Below are 26,831 nucleotides of genomic sequence, written 5' to 3'. Positions count from 1 at the left end.
ATGTTTTGTTACTCTTGATGTATGATTATGCCAGCTGGTAAATGTCTTGTGGTCTAGATTACCTGCCCAACTGTCCAAAACATCAAGAGATTACACAAAAATGCTTCTCTAAACTCTCATTCAGTGCTTTTGCTAAAATTCCTCTCACTGTGTCTTTTTTGTACTCAAGACTTGTGGCAACTCACTGCATCATACCACCTTCCTATTCTTCGGACTCAACCTCTGTAACTTTCCAGTTACTCCCAAAGCATTCTTAATACCAACAAGAGTTGATACAGAAAAGCGTCAGCAGTACCACAGCATCTCCACTATAACCCCTAGGGTAGGCAGTGACTTTCTTGCTGCACGTTTTTCCAGGTGTTCATTCACCCGTGGTTATAGCACTACAGAACCTTACATCCTTTTCCCCAAAAGGAGAAAGAGGAATGCTAGTTTGAGTGTCTGGTGTTCATCCCACTAGTCAAACTCTAATGCATCTGCACTGTTTTAAACTGATACCATCATCAGAAGAGAAATCAGTACTCGGGCAAAAATTATACAATGGGGTAGTGAAGGGAGAAAGAGAGGCACACAAGAGGTGTAGCTCTGATCACTTAAGTGATGAGAAGAGAACTGTAGCACTAAATTAAAACAAATCCACAAACCCCCTGTAATTTTAGAGTGCAAAAATAAAAAAAATATACTAGTGTCAACACTATTTCATCCCTGTAAGACAGCACTATATATTAATTCTGCCACAGCTCATGAAGAGAATTGATAATTTTACAATTTGTACCAAGCTACTGACATAACTTTTAAATTTTAAGCTTTTTATAACATAGCATACAAGGCAGCCATTACTTTCAACAAATTATAAAAGTTACAGCCATGAATCACAAATTCAGATCAAAGTATTTTTATTTTTCTTATCCAAATGAAATGTATATATTTGCAATACAAAATGAACACTGAATCACTAAACAAAAAAGTTTATTATATCTACACACCAGGAAGGATTATAAAAAAAAGTATATGACGCAACACTGCAGCAACTGTAATGGGACTAAACTTTAAACTGAGGGCCTAACAACCTTGGAACTCTGAATATTTGTAACAGTCTAGCCAGAAACTTACAGTACATTAATGTAGTCAAATCACCTCAGAAATGAGACAGCTATTTTATTATGGAGCCAGTCCTACTTTTTTAAACCCAAAACTATCGATCACTGTAAATCCACATAAAAGAAAAGACAAATATGTCTTTATTCATGAAGGATGCAAAACAATAATAGTGAAAATCTGGGACAAATACTGCCAATCACTAAACCTAAGGGTCGGCATTCAATTCATGGAAATAGCTAAACAATTTTGAAAGATTCAAATATTATCATATAGAACTTAAACTTACAAATGCAGTCATTTGCTTACTGTATCTGTTTTATCCCCTAAAATCTGATTCAAAAAGTTCTACGTACCTGCTTCATCTCTAACATTTGATACAAAATGTTCTAAGTGCCCTAACAAAACATTTAATGCTAAATAACACTGCATGCCATACAGTGCCTTTGCAAATGACATTTTTAATGATTAAGAAAGGAATCCAAATTTCGACTGTTAGAAAAAAGAATTCTCTGGACAATAAAACAAGTAAATTTTTACTACTAACTATGCTTCAAAAACTTCAATAAAGTATAGACTGTGCCTTTCTAAAACCTGCAATACAACAAATAGTAGTAAACCACTCTGCTTACTTAATGTGTACTTTCTATGAATCTATTGTATATTTTTAACTTTGCAAATAAAATCATAGGAACACACTTGAGTGTGTATTGAACAGTGGAATTTATACAACTCACTGGTAAAAGCTGCTCTATTACACTTCTAATCACAACACACAGTGTTGTTAAAATAAAGCATATACTCTATTTTTACTGTTTAAATCCAAAGTGGCCACAGTTGCCTCTGCATTGTTATGTTTCCTTAATGTCTACTACATTCCAGAATGCTGCAGACCACAAAACAGTGGTATCTTGCAATGAAGTAACCATCTCCATTCTACTGTCAAAGAAATCCTACCAAATTCCCAGGGTTCATATCAGAAGTGTGAATGCTTAAAATAGCGAACGCTTTCCTATCAAGCCAAAAACTACGAAACCTCAAAATGTCAAAGGCTTGCAACAGTGATTTTTTTCCCCAGGGAAAAAAAATCGCTGGGCTGTTTTCGGGACGTTGCTGTTTTCTCGACTGTGGTGCGATCTCGGAGTTGGTATATTTAAGTTGGGGAGTGTCGGGGGTAATTTTGTCTGTACATTCTTTTTTTGGATCAGCAAATTTTTTCCCTGGGAAAAAATTTGCTGATCCGTGCCTTCGACATTTTGAGGTTTCATAGTTTTCGGTTCGATAGAAGAGCGTTTGCTATTTTAAGCATTCGCTCTTCTGATGTAGACCCAAATTCCCATTGTGGACTCGAACCACCTTACAGGATGGGCAACATAAACTCACAGAAAGTGCTGGAAACATCATGATCTGCAAATGGTTTTCACTGACCTGATAAAAGACCAACAGTCATGGAAGGCTTGAAGAAGAGACTAGCAATATTTGCCTTACTTATCAGACCTGCCAGAATCACGAGGCTTCTGTATGACAAAACATTTTCTAGAATTTTCCACAATGGTTCAAAGCCAAACCAATTCAGTATGCTAAATGGAGACATGAAGGGCACACCATTACCTATTCTCACCCTCTATTTTCCAAGTATCACTGTAAAAGCACTCAAAGATCACATTCCCTATAGACATGCCCCAACTGTCAGACATTGAAAATAAGAATAAATGCCATTGAAAACAGGAACATCCAGTAAAAAGTCTGTAAACCTAATTAGCATATGACGAATACCAAATAGCACATAACTCCTCCCACTTCCAGTAAGAATGTGAGATACTACTCAGTAACACGTTTAAAAACCAAAGTGACAAAATGATGGGAAAATATAACCGCATTACAAAAGAAAGTATGTAAAATCTGAAGAGATTAATGAACTATATTGCAAAATTCTACCACACAAGGTTATTTACTTTCTGAAACAGAAAGTTTTAAAATGTGTGTACTCTTTTCTTTAAATTTTTGTTACTTTTAGCCTGTTGGTCATTATGTGTGGCTTCTTGTATACTAGACAGCTTTAAAAATCACAAGTGGAATGCAGAAAATTGTGCAAAGTGGTAGATTAAGCCTGAAAATAGGGACATCCTTAAACAGGCATGTTCCTCCAAAATAAGGACAGCTGAAAGTTCTGCCTTTGAATTAGAACAGAATACAGAATGGACGTGCAGAGCGGTCTGTACACAGACAGACAGTATGATCTCAGAACTTCTGTAAACCTGCTCTGTTCCAGATACCATCTAAGAAAACACAATGGATCTTTTTCTTCAATCGGCATAGCCACATGGGATTCCCCCCATCTAAGATAAAAGATCTGTGTGACCTGCACATCTTTAAGAAGTGGTTACCACTGTTCTACTGAAAATCATACTTGTATACAAGTTCTTCAACTACACGTTTGCTGCTATTAAAACTGCATCTCTGTTCAATGCACAGTTACTACTCTCCCTCTGTGTTCTTTCCAGACGCATCTCCAGTGCTCCTCATTAATCCATAGGAACCATGGATATACAGCCCTTTCTCCTGTACTCCCCCATTAATCCATAGGAGGAATTTTGGATATATAACCCTCTCTCCTGTGCTCCCCATTAATCCAAAGGAATTACAGCAATGTGGCCCTCTCTCTTGTACTCCCCATTAATCCAAAGGAATTACGGATATCCAACCCTCTCTCTCTCCTGTGCTCCCCATTAATCCATAGGAATCCTCCTTGCCCCATAACTCCACTCATCTACCTGCTCTTATGTTCTCTTGGGACAATGAAAAGGATAAGTTTTTAGTTTAGAGTTACACATTCTACTTTGACATGTTATGTTTGTCTAAACTATAACATTGAAATCCTTTTAAGACATACAACAGGACACCTCACTGCTCTTGGACCTTAATAATCTCTCTCTTTATATATATATATATATATATATACACACACACACACACATACGTGTGTGTGTGTGTGTTGTGTACACATATATCTGTATTTGTGTGTGTGTGTGTGTGTGTGTGTGTCTGTGTGTATATACATATATATATATATATATATATATATATATATATATATATATATATAGATATATATATATATATATATATATATATATATATATATACATATATATATATATATATATATATATATATACACACACACACACACGTATAAAAACAGATATATGTAAACACACACATAAAAATAGATATATGTATACACACACATACACACACACATCAAAATGCACTCACTCGAGGCACTCCTTAAAATGGAGAACATTGAAATCGGTGCAGTGACTGAGACCTGGTTCAAGGCTCTAGACAGCACCTCTGCATTACCAGGCTATAACTCATACTGCACTTTTTGGCCGTCTAACCTGGACCAGAACAACAAAGGCGGAGGTGTGTCTATATTCATTAAGGATATCCACACCTCCAGGCTAGTTGTGCAGCATAATGCATCCTAGGTTATCCAAGTGCCACTAACTCTGGGCAAAACTGCAATCCAAACTGTAGCTTGCTACAGATCCCTCACCATGCCCCAGGATTCCCACTCCTCTCTTCTTGATATACTGGAAAATATTAGGGTTCAACCAAACACCCTAATCATGGCGATTTTAACTACCCCACCATTAACTGGGAAAACTACTCATGTACCAACTCCTTCACTCAACGCTTTCTGGAATTCATAAATTCTAATGCCCTGGATCAACTTATCCACACCCCCACAAGGGGCAACAATATCCTAGACCTAGTCATTACCAACATGAATGACCGGTGTTCCACACCTGAAGTCAACTCCTCATTGGTCAGATCCGACCATAAGCTAATCACTCTAGATATCTGCATCCCTTCCCCCACCCACCATTAAGGAAACCACAGTAAAAATTTCTCCAAAGCTAACTTCATGCTTCTTAAGACAGAAGTGGCGAACTTCATGACACACATGCAGATGGACAATACAGTTACGACTGCTGAATCCTACACAAATGCACTCTATAAGCACTTAAACGAGTCCATGGATCGTGCTATCCCAAACAGAACCAAGACGCTATCCTCCAAAAAAGTAAGCCAATCTGGTGGGGCCCTGCCATAAACAAACTCTACAACAGAAGGAAGAAACTGTTGCAAAAGAGAGTAAAATCCCATGAGTGTTGGAGCTCCCTGGTCAGCCTCAGTGAGAAGATGAGATCCCTTATAAGATCCTCCAAAGCTAGCTACGAAAGCAAAATCGCCACTGATTCTAATTGCAACCACAAAGCATTTTATAGCAATGTCAAGAATCTCAATGGCAAAACCCAGAGCTGCTCTGAGTTACAGCATAATGGCATGAAAATTACAGAAGCAACTGATATTGCCAACATCCTGGCAGATAGGTTCAGTGCTAACTTTACCCCCCTCTCACCCCTTAAAATGCCCATATCTATACAGGAAGACTGCAAAGTCCCTTTAATCACATCTATGCAGATAAAAGCTGCACTCTCTAAAACCAAAAATACAGCATCCATGGGACCGGACAATATCCCAGGCTGCGTTTTACACGAACTTCAGAACGAACTGGCTCCCCACCTAAGCACCATGTTCAATCATAGTCTCACGTCAGGCTTTGTGCCCACTGAATGGCGCACAGCAACAGTTATCCCATTACACAAAGGGGGAGCCACCACTAATCCTGGGAACTATCGCCCTATTAGCCTGATGAGCCTGGTCTGCAAGGCCATGGAACATATCATCATGGAACTCAAACAAAGACAGTGGTAACCTTCAAACTCTGAACCCCACCCAGTTTGGGTTTGTGAAAGGCAGATCATGTCTTCTGAACCTGATCGACTTCTTTGAGGCAGTCACCAAAGCCGTAGACGAGGGTAAGGTGGTTCACACAGCCTATCTTGACCTCGCCTTCTGAACCTGATCGACTTCTTTGAGGCAGTCACCAAAGCCGTAGACGAGGGTAAGGTGGTTCACACAGCCTATCTTGATCTCGCCAAGGCTTTTGACACCATCCCCCATTCTGGAATTATAGCTAAACTCACTAAACTAGGTATAAATCCCTACGTCACAAGACGGGCTGCCAACTGGCTCACTGACAAAACCCACACTGTAAAAGTTGCAGACTCCAAATCTGACTTCAAACCAGTGACAAGTGGAGTACCACAGGGTTCAGTCCTGGGACCTCTCCTGTTTGGTATCTACTTTTCTGAAGTACAGGCTAACACAGAAGGCCTCTGGCTAACAAAGTTCTCAGATGACTGCAAACTAGGAGCCATAGTGGAGTCCCCAAATGATGTGGACATCCAACAGAAGGGCCTCACTGAGACAGATGCCTATTGTCAAAGGCATGGCCTCAAGCTCAATGCCAAAAAGTGCACTGTCATCCCCTTTGGTAAAAACTCTGTACCCATGAACTACCAAATAAATGGCAGTCTACTTAATGCCGAATGTGTGATAAGAGACCTTGGGACCCAGGTGGACAGTAGTCTCTCCTTTGATAATCACATCGCCACAGTAGTCAGGAAATCCTTTTATGTGGCACACCTCATTACAAAAGGGTTCTCCATCCAGGAAAAAAGAGGTCATTGTTCCCCTCTACACGGCACTCATTAGACCCATTATAGAGTATAACGCTCCTTTTGGAATGTACCTCACAAGACATCTGCAGCAGCTGGAAAGGCCACAGAAGTACCTCACAAAGAGGATTACTAGCCTCAAACAGATGCCCTAGACTGACAGTCTCAAAAAAACTCCAGCTTTACTCTGTAGCATATCACCTACTCCCAGGAGATCTCTGCCTAACATATAAAGCTATGTTAAAACCCAGAGCTGTTGGACATGCCACACCTAAAGAAATCCCAATCCCTCTGAGCTACACACTCTAAGGACCTAAACCTTGTCACCACAATAAACAGGACATGCTGGAGGGATAGATTCCTGTCCCAGAGACTTCCTATACTCTGGAACAAGCTACCCATCTGTGTCAAGCAAAGTTCCTCATTAGCATTCTTCAAGAAGAACCTAGATGAGTGGATGGGAAATAGGAAATACACCCCAGGGATCACTTCTGTGGCTCTGCTCAACAGGGGCACAGGAAATTAACTTTCTTGGGTGGCATAAGCCAGGGAACCTTGTTGGCTAGGCTTACATAGGCCCTTGGACCGATAGCCTAGTACCTACTTATGAACCTATATATGTACACATACACACATAAATGCAGATATATGTGTATACACACACACACACACACACACACACACACACACACACAAACACATAAGTACACATACACTTAGACACATGAGCACATGTGCATGTCCTTTTACTGAATATTACCCTAACAGACAAGTAAAGGAACTTGCAATTATACTGCATATTCTGCACACTCTTGTAAATAGACTTACTAGTTGTAACTAACATTATACTAGCTGTCTAAGACATCAGGTCCCTGTGAATACCATGCCAATTCTTTCTTATTTTTATTACATATTTATTATCTCCTATATCATGTTATTTTGAATACTCTGCCATTTTCTTTCTACTGTAATTTTGTGTTGTAGCTTGACTATACCCGAGGACTGCACAGCTGGATTAACCCATCATGCCAGTTAACAAGCAATAAACAAACAAATCTTGGAAAGCTGTATTGCAAGACCAAATGTTATAATGCATCTGTCACCCCTCTTCTCATGAATGACTGTGACACTTTTTTTGTCCAAAAGCACTTGCTGGCCTCTAAATTGACTGGTACACTTCTGCCTACAAACCCACAACTTCCTACCTTAAAAGCTACATACCACACATCAGTGTTGTGGGGTTCCCCGTTTTCAAGAGGGAATCAGCTGGTGGTAACCATCCTGATGGCTATAAAGTTTGGCTGGATCTACGTCAATTTGTCAAAGGACATATACAGATGACCATTTCAGAGTTACGCAGTTAAAGCACCTATACATAGCACACTCAGAAAGCTATAATTCAAAGTGGAAATGGATGATGATGAAACAGGGGGAGGCTGAAGAAATAAGGAGAGACTGGGATTTTGGATGCAGACCTTTAAGGAGAACAGCAATAATCATAAAGAATATTATATCCATAAAGTTGCAGAAAGTACTCTAAGAACTAAGCCAACATGGGAATGGAGAAAGGAGTTTCTGCCGATAAGGATGACTACAACTGGCGTACACAGAATAGGCAGGAGGAGGCTAGAATTTACTGGAGAAAACTGTCAAAGGAACCAAGGTGTCAGGAGTAAATAATTAGACAAGGAAAGATAACAGAATGGGAAGAGGCCAAGAATATATTTGGCCTGTAGGCTAGAGATTGATATCAATCCTTGATAGTGAAGGCAGAGTATAGGCAACAAGACAGGAATAAGGAGGTTCTTAGTGAAAGACCAGCAGTGGTAGCGTTTTAGTAGAATCTACAACAGAAACTGCTGTTAAAAAGGGATAATTAGTAGGGCATATAAAATATCGCACTGTAGCTATAGAAATCAGAGGAAGTTAGAAAGGATTGAGAAAGAAACAATTCACAAAGAAGCAGTGGGATTATATAGCTACCAAATATGCAACCAAGTCTACAAGACTTAGTATCTTTGCTTGGAAGTGTTTGCATAGGTAGTTTTTTTATACCCCAAGCAGATTTCAAATAATTTTTCCTGAGGTAGATCGCAAATGTTGGAGGTGTGACAGGGAAGAAAGAGGTAATTGGGTATTTTTTGGGAGCATAATGATTTGGCAGACTTTAAATGCTCCCTGCAGACTACTCTGAGAAATACTGGGAGAGCAAACTGGAGTAATTAAGGAAATTATTTTTTTCAGCTGTGATGCAGAATCACAATTGCCTAGGCATAAGGCTTTGCTGACTTTAATTCCGGTAGCGGCCAAAAAAGCAATTGCAAGAAAATGAAATCAAATTCTCAACTACTCATACGTGAAGTAGTAATATAGTAACAGTGATAAGGGCAATTGGAACTGGGGTCTTTAGAAAAGGGTAGGAGCAAATGTCATAGTAAAACTTGGAATTGTCAGAACAATGCGTGCAGAATAATGTTTTGAAGGAGGAATGAGGTTTAAGGAAAGGCAGGAACTGAATGAGCTATATAATGTTTGATGGACAATGACTGCATAGAAGACTGCATCTGATGTATAATGTTTGCAAATGAAAATATGCCAATATGGTTTGTTTTCATTTATATAATTCAATAAAGATGTATCTTGTTTAAAAAAGAATATGCAAGCAATCCAAACTGGGAAATACTGTCATTTAACCAATGTTAAAACCAATGTCAAAAGCACCGCAACACTGGACTTCCAAGATGACTGAGCATTAACAGCTTTGACTTTAGCTCTCCCAGTGTGAAAACAGAAACTCAACAGAGAAGGCTGGTAGACTTTTGTGTTTATGGGTAAATTTCAGTAACTGGCTACTAAGTGTACTACCTGGATGCCATGAAATAAGAAATACACAGCACCTGGAAAAATCAGCTACAAAAAGTGAGGAAGAAACACTGACTGGGGAAAGTTCGTTAGCTGTTCAGCAAAAAACAATGCAACCTCCAAACATGACTTCCAGTAACCTACAGGAAGATTTAAAACAACTGTACGTAAACCTGGTTAAAATAAACAAAACACTGATGGAGTATATCAACACAAACAACAAAAGGATGGAAAAAATAGAATAAGCTTTAAACAGATATTCAGATGAGGTGGATAAAGCTGCTAAAATGAAGAAAAGGCTGGCTGAATATGAGACTGCTCAGGAAGAGATGTTTCAAAAAATAGAATTAGAGGACAGAGTATGTAGGGAAAACCTGAGATTTTCAGCTATACAAGAGAAGCTTGAAGGAACAGACTGCATTAATTTTATGAAAGCACAAATAAGCAACTGGACTGCTATTCCACAGCAGGAGTTGTTAGTTGAAAGGGCACAATGTACGTATGCACAAACTTGGCTATGAGAAAGCAACCTAGACCTTTAATAGTCAAGATGCAATCCTACCAGCAGGAGGAGCTGATTCTGATTAAACTGTGGCAGAAGGACAAAACAGTAAAAATGACAGACAGCAGTGTGTTTCTTCAAGGTATTCTTCCCTAGAGGGACAAATCATTTTGATGAAGTGCATGCTAAGGAGGAAATACAGAAGCTTTTACAACAAAAGGTGAGCTGTGAAACAGAGGGAGATTCTGCTTCCTGTTCTTCTGGTAATAAAGACCAGAGAGAGACTGTACCTGTGAAACCTACTCAACTGTTTCAATGGAAAATGTTGTTGAGAAGGAAGGGAGCAGTACTATTTTTGTATTGTATGGTTTTCTTTGTATGCTATAAAGTAAAGTTTTCTCAGTTATTTTTAAGTGTAATGGGGATTGTAAATATATGCTGCTATTCTTTTCTTTTTTTTTTTTCCTTTCTCCCTTCTCTCTTTCTTCTTGTTCAGTTTTGAGGACTGTAAGCACGGCAATGCAAAAGAAAAAAAGCCTGGTTAAAAGAGCATGACAAAAGTTAATGTGCTTTTTTCTCATTTTTGCATGGGGGAATGACTGGATTAATGACTGTAGATTGATTTAGTAAGTTCTAAGAGAAAGAAAGCAAACAAAAAACAATATTAAATATTTTGAGACTTTTTTCTAGCAAATGAATATATGGTTAGTAGCAATTCTGTAGCTGGCCTTCGTGTCTTCATGTAGATAATCTGATAATGAGAAATCAGTTACAGTCTGGTAGAGAGCTACTGGCTGTGGGGAAAAGAAAAGAGAAACTGGCTAGAATATAATGTTCTCTGAAAACATTCTGGGGTTCTCCCAGCTGGGAGAGCTATAAAGGTAAGGCAAAACCTGTTAGCACATAGAAGCATAGGCTGCATCATGCATCTTACCATGGATAACCTTTCTTTTAGGTTAACGCAAGTATGTCAGTGTGGCTGTCAGTTTGGGACATCTGTTACTGTTAGGAGAGTAAAACTTCAATATTTGAAGACGTACACAGTTTTGTGTGTTAGTATTAAATTAATTGGTTTTGGAGGTATTGTATTTTTGACGGTTTTCAATAAAACAAAAAGTTTTGTAAGATGTGACATAGGCTGAAGTGGATACAACAAGAAACTACATAAACATTCAACCTGCCAAACAGTGTATCCATGTAACACAAAAGCTGGAACTAGACATTTAACAAAAAAGGTGTTATACATAAAAGGTGGGAATAATACCTTTTTAATACAATGATGCTTTCTGTAATGTCTTTAAATGTCAATGGTCTCACAGATAAATACAAAAAGGAAAGAATACTGAACTATATAAAAATGTAGAGTGCAAATAGCTATGTTACAGGAGATGCACGTGGAAAGAACCAAACAGAATTTTACAAAGAAAGGTTTTTAGGATGGTTACTCTGTGGAATATCTAGGACAAAGGAAAACAGTAGTACTTACATTAATTGCAAGAGGAGCTCCATTAGTGATAGAAGAAGATGAAAAAGATAATAATGGCAGATTAAGGGGGCTACTGGCAAGGGAAGAGGATTACACTGGCATGTATTTATATTCCACCTACAACTGCTATAATGGAGCTTAAGAAAATGCAAGGACAAATAATCAGTTTTCACAAGGAATATTACTTATAGGTGGGGACTAGAATTTGATTTGCAGCAGTGAAGATATGGCTGGCGGGCCCTTAAGGGAAAGTATAACAAAGGAGGGTAGATATTTGAAGACATTTATGAAAATAACTGGCATGGAAGATATGAATTCAGTAACAGGAGTTCGGAGTGAAATTACATATTATTCCCCAAGATATAAAAACTGGGCTAGGCTAGACTAAATTTGCATTTCATAGGAACATGTGCATTTAATTGATTGTCTTGATACGTACCCAATACCTATTTCAGATCATGTGCCAATAATAAGTAAAATAAAAACCCAGGGTAATGAAATAAAAATGATACACTGGCACTTTCCCACATAACTGCTGAAAACAGAGGAATTTAAGGAATTGGTAGTGGAGAATTTTCAGGAGTTACTGGAGAGGATAGAAATTACTTCTGAAAATATAGCTATGGAGTAGGATAAAATTAAGGTAAAGTTTAAAAATAGGGTGGAAATAAAAGAAAGGGAGCTATGGTTAAGAAGTAACAAAAATTAGAGGGACTGACAAATGTTAAATATTGCAGAATAGGGGGAATCACACACAACAAGAAGAGGATCAACTGCAGAATGCTAAACAGAAAATAAGGGATTACCTCGATAATATACACAAGTTTAGAAATATTGTGTTATGCAACTGTTTTGTGATAATACTAAAGCACAAAAACTTTTAGCACAACGACTAGGCAACAGAAAGTAGAAAGGGCTGTTGCCAAGCTTAGGGAGCCTATAACAAAGAAGGTAACAGGAGATCCTGTAGAGGTATTAGAAATATTTTGGAAAACATACAAACATAAATGTTTATGGAAGATTTAGATATGCCAATGTTAGAGGTAGATGAGGCTCAATTACTAACGGTTAGGATAGAAGGAGATGAATTAAAAATTGTGATGGATAACCAATCTACAGGAAAGTCCCCAGGAACAGTTGTATTCCTGTGGAAGTTTGGAATCTAGGAGGGAAAAACTGATATATATCTGGAAGGTTTTGTTTAACAGTATTTTAAGAGGAGGAGAAGTACCAACATCCTATAAGAAAGCGGTGGTAGCTGTAATACCTAAAGAGGGTAAAGACTCATCAGAACCAGCTTCATACAGGCCCATTTCAATACTAAACCATGATTATAAAAGAATGGTAAAAGTAATGCCGAAATTGATGGAAATGGATCACTGTGGTTCTGTGGAAGGGAAGCAAATACTTGACATTAATAGAACAATGATGTTCCAGAGGGATGCAGAAAGTAAGAAAATGCCATTGTTGTTGGTGGGTCTTGATGCAGAGAAATTATTTGACAGAGTAAGCTGGGACTTTATGAGCAGGGCAATGGAAGCATTTGCAATTCCTGAAAAAATTATAAGGTTGATTAGGAGACTATATGAGGGATCGGAGGCAAAAATTATAGTGGGTGGGATCCTCTCTGATAATTTCTGCTTGAGGAGAGGAACCAGGCAGGGGTATCCTCTTTCCCCTTTGTTATTTGCATTATACTTAGAACCACTGCCAAAGAAAATAAGGGACTCAGAAATTCAAGGATATAATTGATATGGTAGTCAAAAAAAGTGGTTTACCTTTGAAATGTTAAAATCATGTTGTCGATCGGCCCATTGGGTGAACCGAAAGTCTGAATTCTGGATGTTGAACATCACAGAAGTTCAAAACTCAGCAAATCAAACAGCAGATTCGCTGAGTTTTGAACACCGTTGAACACACAATGTAATGCAGGGGGGCAAGCCCCCCTGCACCCCCTACTTTAATATTCTAACTCTGAGATCGCACTACAGTGGGAAAAGGTCCATTTCCTGATCCACACAATAGTGCAATCTGCACCCAAAGTGCCAAATCTGCAATGAGTGAATGCCACTGTGCATTCGCTCATTGCACATTCAATGCATTTTTTTCCATCTATAAGAAAACTGGAAAACGTCCTTTCACACAATCCAGTTTCACATATGTGCACTACGCACATATAAACGTAAATCAAAAAAGCTGGCTCTATTTGCAGATGCTAGACAGGGGTCCAGGGAATTAAACATTGTGGGAAGAAATATTCAGGGAATTGTTATGGCTAGGCTTGTATAGGCCCTAGGGCCGATAGCCTAGTACCAACCTATGAACCTATACCTGACAAAACCAGAAAGAGACATTGTAGTGCTGTGGAACATTTTAAGACAGTTTAAAACCTTTTTGGATACAAAATTAATGAAGCTAAAACAAAGGCAACAGTGGTAAGTTATGCGCTCACATATGAAATGGTTCAGCAATATCCATACTTATGGTGACATAATAATAATAAAACGACGTACTTAGAGGAGTATGGATTAAAAATGATTCTTGTGTGGTAGCTAAGGATGATGAAACAGGTGGAAGCTCAAGAAACAAGAAAAGACATATGCAAAGTATAATGTTTGCAAACGTGAGCTTGTTAATACAGTTCAATTGCTTTTTATATAAATGTAAATGCATCACAAGTGATAATTCAATAAAGGTGGTTAAAAAAAATACCACAACATCCATAAAGTGGTGGTATGCCCTGATGAAAACTGTCTTAAATGCCTCATTCTCAAAACAATACTGTGTGTGTAGAAGAAAAGGGAAAAAAAAGCCATTGAGATGCTCTCCTGCATGGAAACATCTGCTGTTTTTATGGTTGGATTTGTGGGTTATGGATTAAATTATTGAATCATCATAAGACTCTTCAGTAAACAACAGAAGCATTCTTTCTAAGATAAAAGAAACTGTTGATGAATGAATTACTCTACATTAAAAGTAAGGCACCGTATATTACAGAATTCCTGCAATTTTTCCAGGTCCAGTTTCTTCCTCTGTAAAAACATTCTGCTGCAGTCCCTCTCCAGCGAGTCCCGTAGGAACACAACTAATACAAACGTGAAAGAAAACTGTTCCCATTACCACCAGAGGACCTCCAAAGAAAACCCCTTCTTCATTACAAGTAGAATTTACCATTACAGTTTGTTTCATTTGGCAGTCAGAGTTATCTAGGTTACCAATCTATACCATTCTCCAAGACTGTCTCACTTCTGTATTAACCTTTTGTATCCCACCACTTCAAATGCTGATAAAACACTCATACATCACGTTATCATATAATGAAAGTACAGAAAATATAATTTATTATGTTAGTGAAAGTTCTACTTAGTAAGCAATCAATTTCCTACAAGAAAAATTACTACATTAAGTCAGAAAAACAAAACATCGTCAAAAATACTAGAATGCAAATTTGTACTCCGGGATGATGGCGTGTTATAATGACACAGTAAGACTCTGGGCTTAACGTGCCTTTCATGAGTTCCCTTAAAAATGATGAATGCCCCCTCCAGACATTCTTAACTTTTTTAATGTTACACTGCAATAACGAAGATATAAAAGAAAATAAAAACTGTTATTACCTTTGGCAACCCGTCCATATCACCAGAACCTGAAAAAAAAAAAAAAAAGAAAGAAAATTACATTCTCACTCACATCAAATATTGTTCATCTTTCTGATACCATTGGCTTAAAATGTTTTAATGTTGGTTTACTTTAGACTACCTAGAATAAATAAAGGGTACTGTTACATAGCTCAAACATTAATGTCACTATGCTAAACTTAATACAATTTCAAAAATCAGCTTTCTGTTTGCAAGCTTTGCAATTGCACATTTTAATCCACTTAATATCTTTTTAGCTTTCTCTATAGTGTTTTACCATGACAGACTATAATACAGTGTCCTCCTTTGGCTTTTCAACAATACAGTGAAATAGCTATTACTCAGCTTCTGCTCAAAACCATACTGTCAGTGACCATACAGAAATAATTTAACATGGTCCTTCTCTGTCTTTTGTACAAACAGAGAAGTGTGTGTAAAACAACATCTAGACTCACCCAACTTTGTTGTTTAACATTTTAAGTAATTTATTTTACTCTGCATACATAAAAACTTGTAACACTACTAAACACACTGACCAAACATAAATCCCATCATAACCCACAAGTATGGACAACTGCCATAGATATAGCACACTATTTACTCTTCTTTACAATGTATTTTTTACTTTTATTAACGGTTCTAATGGTTTTGAGCTTTCAAATGGGGATGGAAGTAATCATCATCCAACAATAATGCAATACCATTTATTTAAAAATGTATGTGCATTCACATAATGACTTTTTGAGCAATCTACTGGGCACTCTTGTTCAATCCCATTTCTTAAGTACAGGGGGTCTTTTTATCCTAGCTGGTATCAGATGGGCTCCATCATAACAGTGCTCTTTAAAAATTATGATTACTGATGATCTCACTTGTTATTTTACACTTTTGTTTCTTTAGTTTTTCTAACTACTAAAGGTGTTTCACTGAAGGGCATGAAGGAAGTGAAGCATTCAATAAAAATGAAAGTTAATATTTATTTATATTCATTCTGTACTATAGTTAAATATGGCCTACGTAATGTTCATGTGGAAAGAGAATATGAAGGCATTTAAACATCTGTCATGAATGTTCTAGAGTTGTTGCACTAGTTACACCTTGCCGAAAAGTTCAGCAGCCAACCACATTACTACATTTTTGAGAGTAAAATGTTTTTCTCACATCATGGTTATGACGTATCATCATGATACTGCTTAGTTAATTTATAGAAAAGTAACTGTAAAGTATTATGGTGCATGTCCACATGTTCTTTTTAGGGTATATATTAGCTTTGATAATACTATGCAAGGTATTTAGAGTGAGAGGTACACACAATGTTTCCTTTAACTATCAGAGTTAAAAGTTGGCAAAAGTCAAAACAGACAAAGCAATCAGTTGAACCCTGAACTTGAAGAAACTGTCTTTAAAAAGTGTTTTTTTTTTTTTGAAGCAAGACTCCCCTACCACTTGACTTTATACAGACGAACTCCACATTCAGACTAGTGCAAGGAAAAGGGGAAAAGACTACACACAGCCCCAGCACACTAAAACAAACCACACAGACAGTAATTTTCTATAGACAACCGCAACTGGCAAGCACAAAATTCAGCCTTCAGAAATCTAAGGTTTGAATGCTCATCTGTTTGGACATCGATAACTAGTATTCTAGTCACTGAATACAACCATTCTAAAGGTAAAAAGTGCTAACACAGTAATCTTTACTCAATGGAAAAATGGTAAATTAGTATAATGCAGATGATTAACTCTATTTTGTTTTTTTTCCCCCCTCTCTGACTTCTGGCAAAGAGTAGAAGTCCTAAAGCGTGTGTTCAATTTACTAGGGGCTTAACAACTACTTACCAACACAACAGTCTTTCTTCCACCATGTTCAGATGCTATTTCTGCAGCAAAAAAAAAATAACCAGTTTACCAGCTCTAGAACAGCTTAACCCAGCCACTGGGGATGCACAAGCCAGTGCATTTCTTTGTGCCGGTCCCAAGCCCGGATAAATGGGGAGGGTTGCGTCAGGAAGGGCATCCGGTGTAAAACCTCTGCCAAAAGTTACTGATGGAGAACTTTTCATAATTACATACCGGATCAGTCGAGGCCCAGGTTAACAACGACCGCCACTAGTACTGTTAGCCAACAGGGTGCTGGCGGAAATTGGGCTACTGTTGGCCAAAGAAGAAGAGGGGGAAGGCATGCCCGAAGAGAGGAGGAAGGTTAGGAGTGTAGTAGTGAGGGTAGGAACTTTGAATGTTGGCAGTATGACTGGTATAGGGAGAGAGCCTGCTGATATGATGGAGAGAAGGAAGGTTGATATATTGCGCGTGCAAGAGATCAGATGGAAGGGAAGTAAGGCCAAGTGTATAGGAGGCGGGTTCAAATTGTTCTATCATGGTATGGATGGCAGAAGAAATGGGGTAGGGGTTATCCTAACGGAACAGTATGCCAAGAGTGTTTTGGAGGTAAAGAGAGTGTCTGATAGAGTGATGTTTATGAAGCTTGAAATTGATGGTGTAATGATGAAGGTTGTTAGTGCATATGCTCCACAACTTGGGTGTGCAATGGATGAGAAAGAAAAATTTTGGAGTGAGTTGGATGAAGTGGTGGTGAGTGTACCTAAGGGTGAGAGACTAGTGATTGGAGCGGACTTCAATGGGCATGTTGGTGAAGTGAACAGAGAAGATGAGGAAGTGATGGGTAGGTATGGTGTTAAGGAGAGGAATGCAGAAGGTCAGATGATTGTGGATTTTGCGAAAAGGATGGACATGGCTTTGGTGAATATGTATTTTAAGAAGAGGGAGGAGCATATGGTGATGTACAAGAGTGGAGGAAGATGCACACAGGTGGATTATATCCTATGTAGGAGGGCCAGTCTGAAGGACATTGGAGACTGTAAAGTGGTGACTGAGGAAAGTGTAGTTAAGCAGCATAGAATGGTGGTCTGCAGGATGATTCTGGTGATCAAGAAGCGGAGGAGGAGTGTGAAAGCAGTGCCAAGGATTAAATGGTGGAAGTTACAAAAGGGTGATTGTGAGGTGGAGTTCAGGGAAGAGTTAAGACAGGCACTGGGAGGAAATGAAGAGTTACCAAATAGCTGGGTAACTACAGCAGAGCTAGTAAGGGAGACTGCTAGGAAGGTGCTTGGTGTGACATCTGGACAGAGGAAGGAGGACAAGGAGACATGGTGGTGGAATGAGGAAGTACAGGAGAGTATACAGAGGAAGAGGCTGGCGAAGAAGAAGTGGGATTATCAAAGAGATGAAGAAAGTAGACATGAGTATAAGGAGATGAGGCGCATGGCAAAGAGAGAGGTGGCGAAGGCTAAGGATAAGGCATATAGAGAGTTGTATGAGAGATTGGACACTAAAAAGAGGGAGAAAAGGACCTGTACCGATTGGCTAGACAGAGGGACAGAGCTGGGAAAGATGTGCAGCAGGTAAGGGTGATAAAGGACAGTGAGGGAAACATACTCACAAGTGAGGAGAGTGTGTTGAGTAGATGGAAAGAGTACTTTGAAGGGCTGATGAATGAAGAGAATGAGAGAGAGAGAAGGTTGGATGATGTGGGGATAGTGAATCAGGAAGTGAAGCAGATTAGCAAGGAGGAAGTAAGTACAGCTATGAAGAGGATGAAGAATGGAAAGGCTGTTGGCCCAGATGATATACCAGTGGAAGCATGCAGGTGCTTAGGAGAAATGGCAGTGGAATTTTTAACCAGATTGTTTAATGAAATTTTGGAAAGTCAGAGGATGCCTGAGGAGTGGAGAAAAAGTGTTTTGGTACCTATCTTTAAGAATAAGAGTGATGTGCAGAGCTGCAGTAACTACAGAGGGATAAAATTGATCAGTAACAGCTTGAAGTTATGGGAAAGAGTAGTGGAAGCTAGGTTAAGAAGGGAGGTGATGACTAATGATCAGCAGTATGGTTTCATGCCAGGAAAGAGCACTACAGATGCAATATTTGCTCTGAGAGTGTTGTTGGAGAAATACAGAAAAGGTCAGAAGGAGTTGCATTGTGTCTTTGTGGACTTATAGAAAGCATATGACAGGGTGCCTAGAGAGGAGTTGTGGTATTGTATGAGGAAGTCAGGAGTGACAGAGAAGTATGTAAGAGTGGTACAGGATATGTACAAGGGTAGTGTGACATTGGTGAGGACTGTGATGGGAGTGACAGATACGTTTAAGGTGTAGGTGGGTTTACATCGAGGATCAGCTCGGAGCCCTTTCTTATTTGCAGTGGTGATGGACAGGTTGACAGATGAGAGTAGACAAGAGGCCCCGTGGACTATGATGTTTGCAGATGACATTGTGATATGTAGTGAGAGTAGGGACCAGGTTGAGGAGACCCTGGAGAGGTGGAGATATGCTTTAGAGAGGAGAGGAATGAAGGTCAGCAGGGCTAAAACAGAATATATGTGTGTAAATGAGAGGGAGTGTAGAGGAATGATGAGGATGCAGGGAGTAGAGTTGGTAAAGGTGGATGAGTTTAAGTACTTGGGATCAACAGTTCAGAGTAATGGTGAGTGTGGAAGAGAGGTGAAGAAGAGAGTACAGGCAGTGTGGAATGGGTGGAGAAGAGTGTCAGGAGTGACTTGTGACAGACGGGTACCAATAAGAGTGAAAGGGAAGGTTTACAAGAGGGTAGTGAGACCAGCTATGTTATATGGGTTGGAGACGGTAGCATTGTCGAAAATAGAAATAAGGCTCCAGGACCCTGCTCCGCTAAAATTGAAGTAATTTAATTTAATGTGCTTAAAGCGCGATAAATATCCAGTACACTTTTCGTCGGTTTACATACACACCAACTTCTTCAGAAGCTAAAAACAATGGTTCATACAGACACAAAATTTAAATACTGTCACATGCCCAGAGGCCCCGCCATCAATTAACATGATTTAGTTTACCTAATTGTGGTTGTCATGGTAACTAACCATACCAGAGCTTGCTTTTCATACACAGGTCAAGCTGTTAATTTGCTGCGGTTCCCAAAATTTAAAATGTTAGGACAGTGGTCTAAAGGCATAAAAATTGCAATACTAAGACAGTATTCTATAAGCATAACATCTTCTTAGGTAAGGGGTATATTTAAAATTATTAAAAATATTTAAGACAAAAAAATAGTAGTAACCGTATGTTCATTTAAAATACTGTGGCATCAAGTGAAAAAGCTATAATGTAGTACGGATGTATGGAGTACTCTGTCTTAATAACCCACCCTTCTAAAAACCAGGACGAAGGGGCAGAAATTTAACGACGAAGGTCCATAAGACCGGTCATAAGAATGAACCTTGGTCAACACATTGGTGGATTAAATGTACAGGTGGGGGTATTTCAATATTGAAAGGGTACTTCACTATGGAAAGGGTACTACATTATAGCTTTTTCACTTGATGCCATTGCCTGAAATTTAAACATCATATACCCCAACAATCACAGTATTTTAAATGAACATACGGTTACTACTATTTTTGTTACACTAGACTTGGTTTTTACCCCAGCGAGGGAATTACCATATTGTTTGGACACTATGTCCATTTAATCAGTGAGTGTTATACACACAGTTTGTCTTAAATATTTTTAATAATTTTAAATATGATATCTAATTTTTATCATTTTAGCCCACTTGTCCTTTGCCTTTAAACACACTAGAATTAACAGATTTTGAACCCCCGCAACTTAAACATACACTCTGCTATCTTGCATGGTTATGTGTGACAAGCAAGAAGCAAGTTGGTTAGTTACCATGACAGTGGACAGCAAATCATGTTAATTGATGGCGATGTCTTTATGTGCTGGGACAGTGACAAAATTTTGTGTTTGTTTAGTGACCATTGTTTTTATTGTTTTTAGCTTTGGGTGTTGTGTGTTGTTTAACAAAAATAAAAAGGGTACTGGATATTTATCTTTGCACACATTAAAAATTACTAATCAATTAGCGCGAGCAGGTCCTGGAGCCTTATTTCTATTTACTGGTTGGTCTTGTCCGGACATTTCTTAGCATTGTCGAAAAGGCAGAAGTCGGAGCTGGATGTGGCAGAGTTAAAGATGTTAAGATTTGCACTGGGTGTTACTAGGATGGACAGGATTAGGAATCAGTATATTAGAGGGTCAGCTCAGGTTGGACAGTTTGGAGAAAAAACAAGAGAGGCGAGATTGCGTTGGTTTGGACATGTGCTGAGAAGGGATGCTGGGTATATTGGGAAAAGGATGCTAAGGATGGAGCTGCCAGGTAAGAGGAAAACAGGAAGACCTAAGATGAGGTTTATGGATGTGGTGAGAGAGGACATGCAGACGGTTGGTGTGAAAGAGCATGATGCTGAGGACAGGAAGAAATGGCAACAGATGATCCACTGTGGTGACCCCTAATGGGAACAGCCGAAAAAAGATGATGATGACCAGCTCTAGAACAGCTTAACCAGTAGCTGGCCACATAATGTTTCTGCTGAAAGAGTGATACAGCCCACACTGTTCCTGCTAAAAGAATGGTATAGCATATAGCTATTTCTGAAACAGGATGAGACTTAGTACTGATAACAAGTAATTTGTTGTGACAATGACGTCAGCACCAAGGAAGCTCAAATGTTGTGACAACCCTTAGTCTTCTGAGTTATGCAATCCCTGTGCCAGAAGAAAAACTAATTTGGGAAACTACAGGAAAAAGCAAGCTGGTACCTAATGATCCATTCATATGATGTGGCTCCATGGATCCCATTCCTCCCATTGGACCGTCAGGACCCGGACCCATCGGGAACTGCAAAAAAAACAAAGAATTAGAATACAGAAAGGCAGAATGCTGAAGCACACTGTTTAGCACAGTTTATTTATGGTATGGTAACTGCTGTGACATCTCACATTTATGGTATCAGGCCACTCTTCTGTGGAATGAATGTTAACACAAAAAAATCCCTCTTAAAAACACAATCACACAAGCCCTATGAACAGTTAGAATACTAATCAAGGACATTGGGAGGCGCTCTCACTGTACACATTAAAGTACAGCTTATCTGGAGTGGGGGGGGGTACTATCTAGCAAGCATTAGGACCCAGGGAAAAGAAAAAAAGTGTAATTATTAAACTTTACTCGCTAGTAGCAGTTTGAATTGCAAGCTAGTGTATAAAGTCGAATGTTGTTCAAGGCAGAACTTGGAGTAGCCTGCCTGCATGCATGCTCAAGTACTGCTTAAAAAAGGAAAAAAAACTTTTTTTGTCTCTGGACTGTTTTAAAAACAATCCTGATTGGGAAGACTGCAGGCATCAATGAAGATGCCCAGAAGTCATTGCAGTTTTAACCACAAGAAATAGGAAGCTGATTGATGGGAATGTGAAGTCAGCAGCCTGTCACATACATGATGCAGATGCTGTTTAGTCCTGTTGCTCTCACATTCTCTTCCCACACTTTAGTTGCGAGGGAGACCGTGAGAGAGTAGAGGGAGTGGGCAGACGGCGATCAGGTTAGTGTGTAAAGTAATTTCTCATTTTTTTTCCTGGCAGGGACAATCAGATACTTTCTGCATTTTCTCCTGGCTGGGTCAGCCAGATACTAGTGGCCTGTGTGTTTTAGGGGCAGTTGATGACTTTTTTTTACACTATATCCTTTCAGGGTTAACCAGATACTAGATTGTTGCTGATTTTCTTATTTAACATAATACACTGACAGGGTCAACCAAATTCTAGTGCTCTGTGTGTTTTGGGGGCTGTTGATGACTTTTTTTTTTTTAAGATAATATCCTGGCAGGGCTAATCAGATATAGGAAGGCAATGTGTTTCGAGGACTGTGGACAATTTTCTTTTTTTTTTTACATAGTAGGCTGCCAGGAACCAGATTCTAGTGGTCTGTGTGTTCTGAGGGCTGTTGATGACTGGCAGGTGTCAAAGAAATACTAGGTGTGCAGTGTGTTCAGGGTTTTGTGGATGACATTTTTTTTATTAACTTAATACCTTTTTGCAGGGTTAGTCAAGATACATTAGGATGGTTTGTCAATGTTTTGTTGTTGAAACAAACTCTACTACTGCATGAGTAAAGTGTGTATGGGTGGACTGAAATAAGATCACATGCAAGTTCCTGGCTATGTGATGTGAAAGAAATATATTAATGTAACCGTGCTCTTTTATTTTCATTATTTTAAACCTTGTAGGCTCAAAGCAGACTCTCAGGGTAGGCAGTTGGGATGGGCGCAATGCCTATATGTGAACGGAATGACTGCAGTTCTGGCTTGCTTTACAACAGTAAAGTGCATTTGAGTGAAATAAGATTAACCACAAGCTCTGAACTCTGAGTATTGTTTATGTGAAAAAAAAGAATACCTACCTTAATGACACTGTCGTCTTATTTTTGTTGTTGTTTCTGATTTTTAATCTCACAAGATCAAATCAGATATTGTGGGTAGTGGAGATTGGAGATATATGTGAAAGAAACAACTGGCCCTAATAGTTTACTGTTGTTGTAATTCCAGCTTTGCAAAACTGTAATAGATTCATCTTAAAGTACAGACAAAAAAGTAAAATACTTAGCAAGTTTATAAGTACAGACAGTAAAAGGAAATAAAAGAGCACAGTTACATTAATGAACGGTGCAGTGGTGCAGCGGTAGCGTGATCATCTCACAGCAAGAGGTTCTCCGGTTCAATTCTCGGCTGGGGTGCCTTCTGTGCGGAGTCTGCATGTCCTCCCTGCGTTCGTGTGGGTTTCCTCTGGATGCTCCGGTTTCCTCCCACGTTAGAAAGACATGCGTCTGGAGCGTTTCTCCCCGTGCCTCTGCTGAAAATTGGCTTCATTCCAAGTCGGACTTTCCCAGTTAACAAATGTTAAATAAATAAAAATAAAAGTAATTCTTAATGCATGTTATTTCATATCTGTTTATGTATATACTGAATGTTTGTTTAAAAATGTTTCAAATATGTGGGAGCTTTTCTCCCTGGACGTATGCTGAAAAGTTTTTTTTCGACTAAAGCCAGTTGCAGAAACCCAGGTAAACAAAAGTAAAATAAATAAAATGAAATGTGTATTTTGTTGGCACACACAAGGTGCAACTAATGTTTCTGTCCACAGAGTGAAAGTAATGCAATTATGCAACCCAACTGTTACTATTATTTCTACTTTAATCCTGACCGGGTAAAAAGCAGCTACTTTAGTTAGGTAATGGGGGGTGTTTGTGAATGAAATTAGTTGACTGGCCTTGGTGTTTACTGTTATAATTGTTCCTTTGCAGGATTAATGTACATTTGGCTAAAGTCAGCTGTCATGCAAGCCTGTGACTACTGTTTCTGTGCAACAGAGTAAAGTAATGCAATCACTGCTATTTTCATTTTAATCCTGGCAGGGTCAAAGCAGATACTGTAGGTCCATAATTGATATGACGGCTGTTTGTGGATGAAATGTTTGGCACTGTTACTTTGGTGTAATAATTCTGGCTTTACAGGACTAATGTGTATTTGGGTGAAACAAGACAGAATGCAAACTCTGACTATTTGCATGCATCAGTTCACTACATTAATGAAAACATTATTACTGATGCTGGTAAGGCCAAACCACCTATTTTAGGTAGGTAACGGGTATATGGGGCTGTTTGTAAGTGAATGAGTGGCCCTACTATTTACTGTTGTAAGTCTGCCTTTGCAGGACTACTGTGCATTTTGGTACAGTGAGATGGAGCGAGTACAAGCGCTGACCTTTGGCTAATGTTTATCTGAAAGCAATACAGTAATGTAATTGTCTTTTTTCCCCTTCATTTTTTTTTTACTTTCTAGGTTCAAACCAGGTACTGGGATGGCGGCTACGTCAGTATGAGAATGAAATGACTGGCCTTGCCGTTTACTGTTATAATTCAGGCTTTGCAAGAATAATGTGTATGGGAGGTAAGCAAAAATGAAACTAACACAAATCTATTATTTTAATCCTGGAAGCATTGTCAGGGTTGATCCCACTGTAAAACAGTTCTGCCCCTTTCTTGTTGGCCCAACCCATTTAGCTGTCTCCTGCAGCCACAATTTGATTTGAATTCACCAGCCACCACTGAAAATAGCACGTGCAAATGCCACAATTGTGACTGCATAGTAACTTGGCAGTTCATCGGGCTTTTGCATCCTTTCCATTTTTCAGTAACTGGGTGAGAACTGCCCAATTAGCACAGCCCAGAAGATAGGGGGAAATGATGTGAAATTCAGCCAACCTCATGGTTCTCTGATGCGGTTTTCCTTTCATCTTTACCCAGTACTGTGCATGGGAGTGAAGGGTGTGTGTCAGTGACGTCAACAACTGCAATACTGCAGTTGGGGGGGGTTCTAATGACATTGTTACATGAACACTATACAGTTTGTATTAGCTGGGTGGTGCTGATTTGCTCACAAGACAGTTTTTTTTTTTTGTTGGCAACACCTCATTGCATTATATAAATCAGCACATTCTGTTTTACTGAAGTATTTTTGCTTCAGTTTACCCTTCTATGGCCTAGAAACCCCTCTGCCAATGTAGTATGCCCACCCATCATCATTAACTAACCTTGTAAATCTATCCCTCCCAGGATTACATACCCCCCAGCATTAAGCTTCTCTTGGTGCCTCTAGACTCAGGACTCTAGCACCAGAAGTCATTTTCATCACCAAGTCAGGTGGATATCAGGGTGCCTAAAATTGGCTAATGACACATGGGCATCTTATACACTTGGAAGCTATGAGGTCACATACACAGAATGACATCATTATAATGCACACAAGTTCATGCATTTGTATATCCAACATATGCTGCAGTGTTGCATCTTCTTAATTTACCTCCCTCTCTGGACCTTGACTGAAAGACAATTTTCACACATATTCAGCCCCTCCATGTCAGAATGGCCGCACAATATCAAAAGTCTGTCCTTAAACCCAGTGACTTAGACAGAAGGCTTGCCAAGGCCAACAGATGGATGTATCCCTATCATGTTATTTGAACAGACTCCCTCTCCATGTAAAGCAGAGTACCTCATTAAACTTTTTAAGAACAACCTGGATAACTGGATGAGGAACAGAAAATACACCCCTGGGATTCCACCTGTATCCCTGCTGGACAGTGGCATAGGGTGCTGACTTGTTGAAACATGGGCTAAATTCTTGGTTAGGCTTGTAAAGGCCTCAAGCCCAATAGCCCAGTAACTTCCTATGACCCTATAAGCGATATGCACACAAATCCAAATGCCTTACACAGTTTCTGAAGCACTGCATATTTTGTGCAGATGAACAATTGTGGATAAATGTAGAGAAACATTTGAATTGCCTGAAATTTGCATTTTTCACATATCTAGGTAGCACAGGTATGGGTGATACCATCAAGGAAAATAGAAGCAACTGTGACGGTTTAATAACGTGTAGTTTTTCTTTTCTTTTCTGGTGATGCATAATGGAGGTTTAACTGTTCTTGAAGTGCTTCATCCTGTTTTCTTCTGACTTTCACGATTTTATATTCTCAACATGCTAAAAATGTACAGCCTGCTAGAAATAAGTGTCTCCATTTTCAAGGATGGCACAACATTTTAAAACTACACAGCTAGTGACTTCCCCAAAAGTGACAAAATGGAGGATGTAAGAATCAAACCCTTAGAAATATTACTTGTGTAGCTCACTGGTGTCATCCTTTGTTCCTCCTTCTACCGAGTTTTAATTAATTTGTTATTGGAGTGAACCCACTAGGAAC

At 39.0% G+C, this 26,831-nt stretch overlaps 1 protein-coding gene across 3 annotated transcripts in view; it reads right to left on the bottom strand.

Annotated features, from left to right (window-relative positions):
• The window catches only part of SSBP4 (single stranded DNA binding protein 4), a 1,807,268-nt gene that overhangs the window by 57,589 nt on the left and 1,722,848 nt on the right, over positions 1-26,831 (bottom strand). For all 3 annotated transcript variants that reach the window (XM_044053843.1, XM_044053842.1, XM_044053844.1), the window contains 2 exons: positions 21,837-21,915; positions 15,160-15,188 (listed from right to left, as the gene is read on the bottom strand). In XM_044053843.1, coding sequence (XP_043909778.1) covers positions 15,160-15,188; positions 21,837-21,915 — 108 coding nt within the window. The remainder of the gene's footprint in view (positions 1-15,159; positions 15,189-21,836; positions 21,916-26,831) is intronic.

The sequence above is a fragment of the Protopterus annectens genome, chromosome 13.part0, assembly GCF_019279795.1.
Source record: "Protopterus annectens isolate FY-2018-M chromosome 13.part0, PAN1.0, whole genome shotgun sequence".
Taxonomy (NCBI): Eukaryota; Metazoa; Chordata; order Ceratodontiformes; family Protopteridae; genus Protopterus; species Protopterus annectens.
The sequence above is the reverse complement of the archived record's forward strand: the minus strand, read 5'-3'. Positions and strand labels throughout refer to the sequence as shown.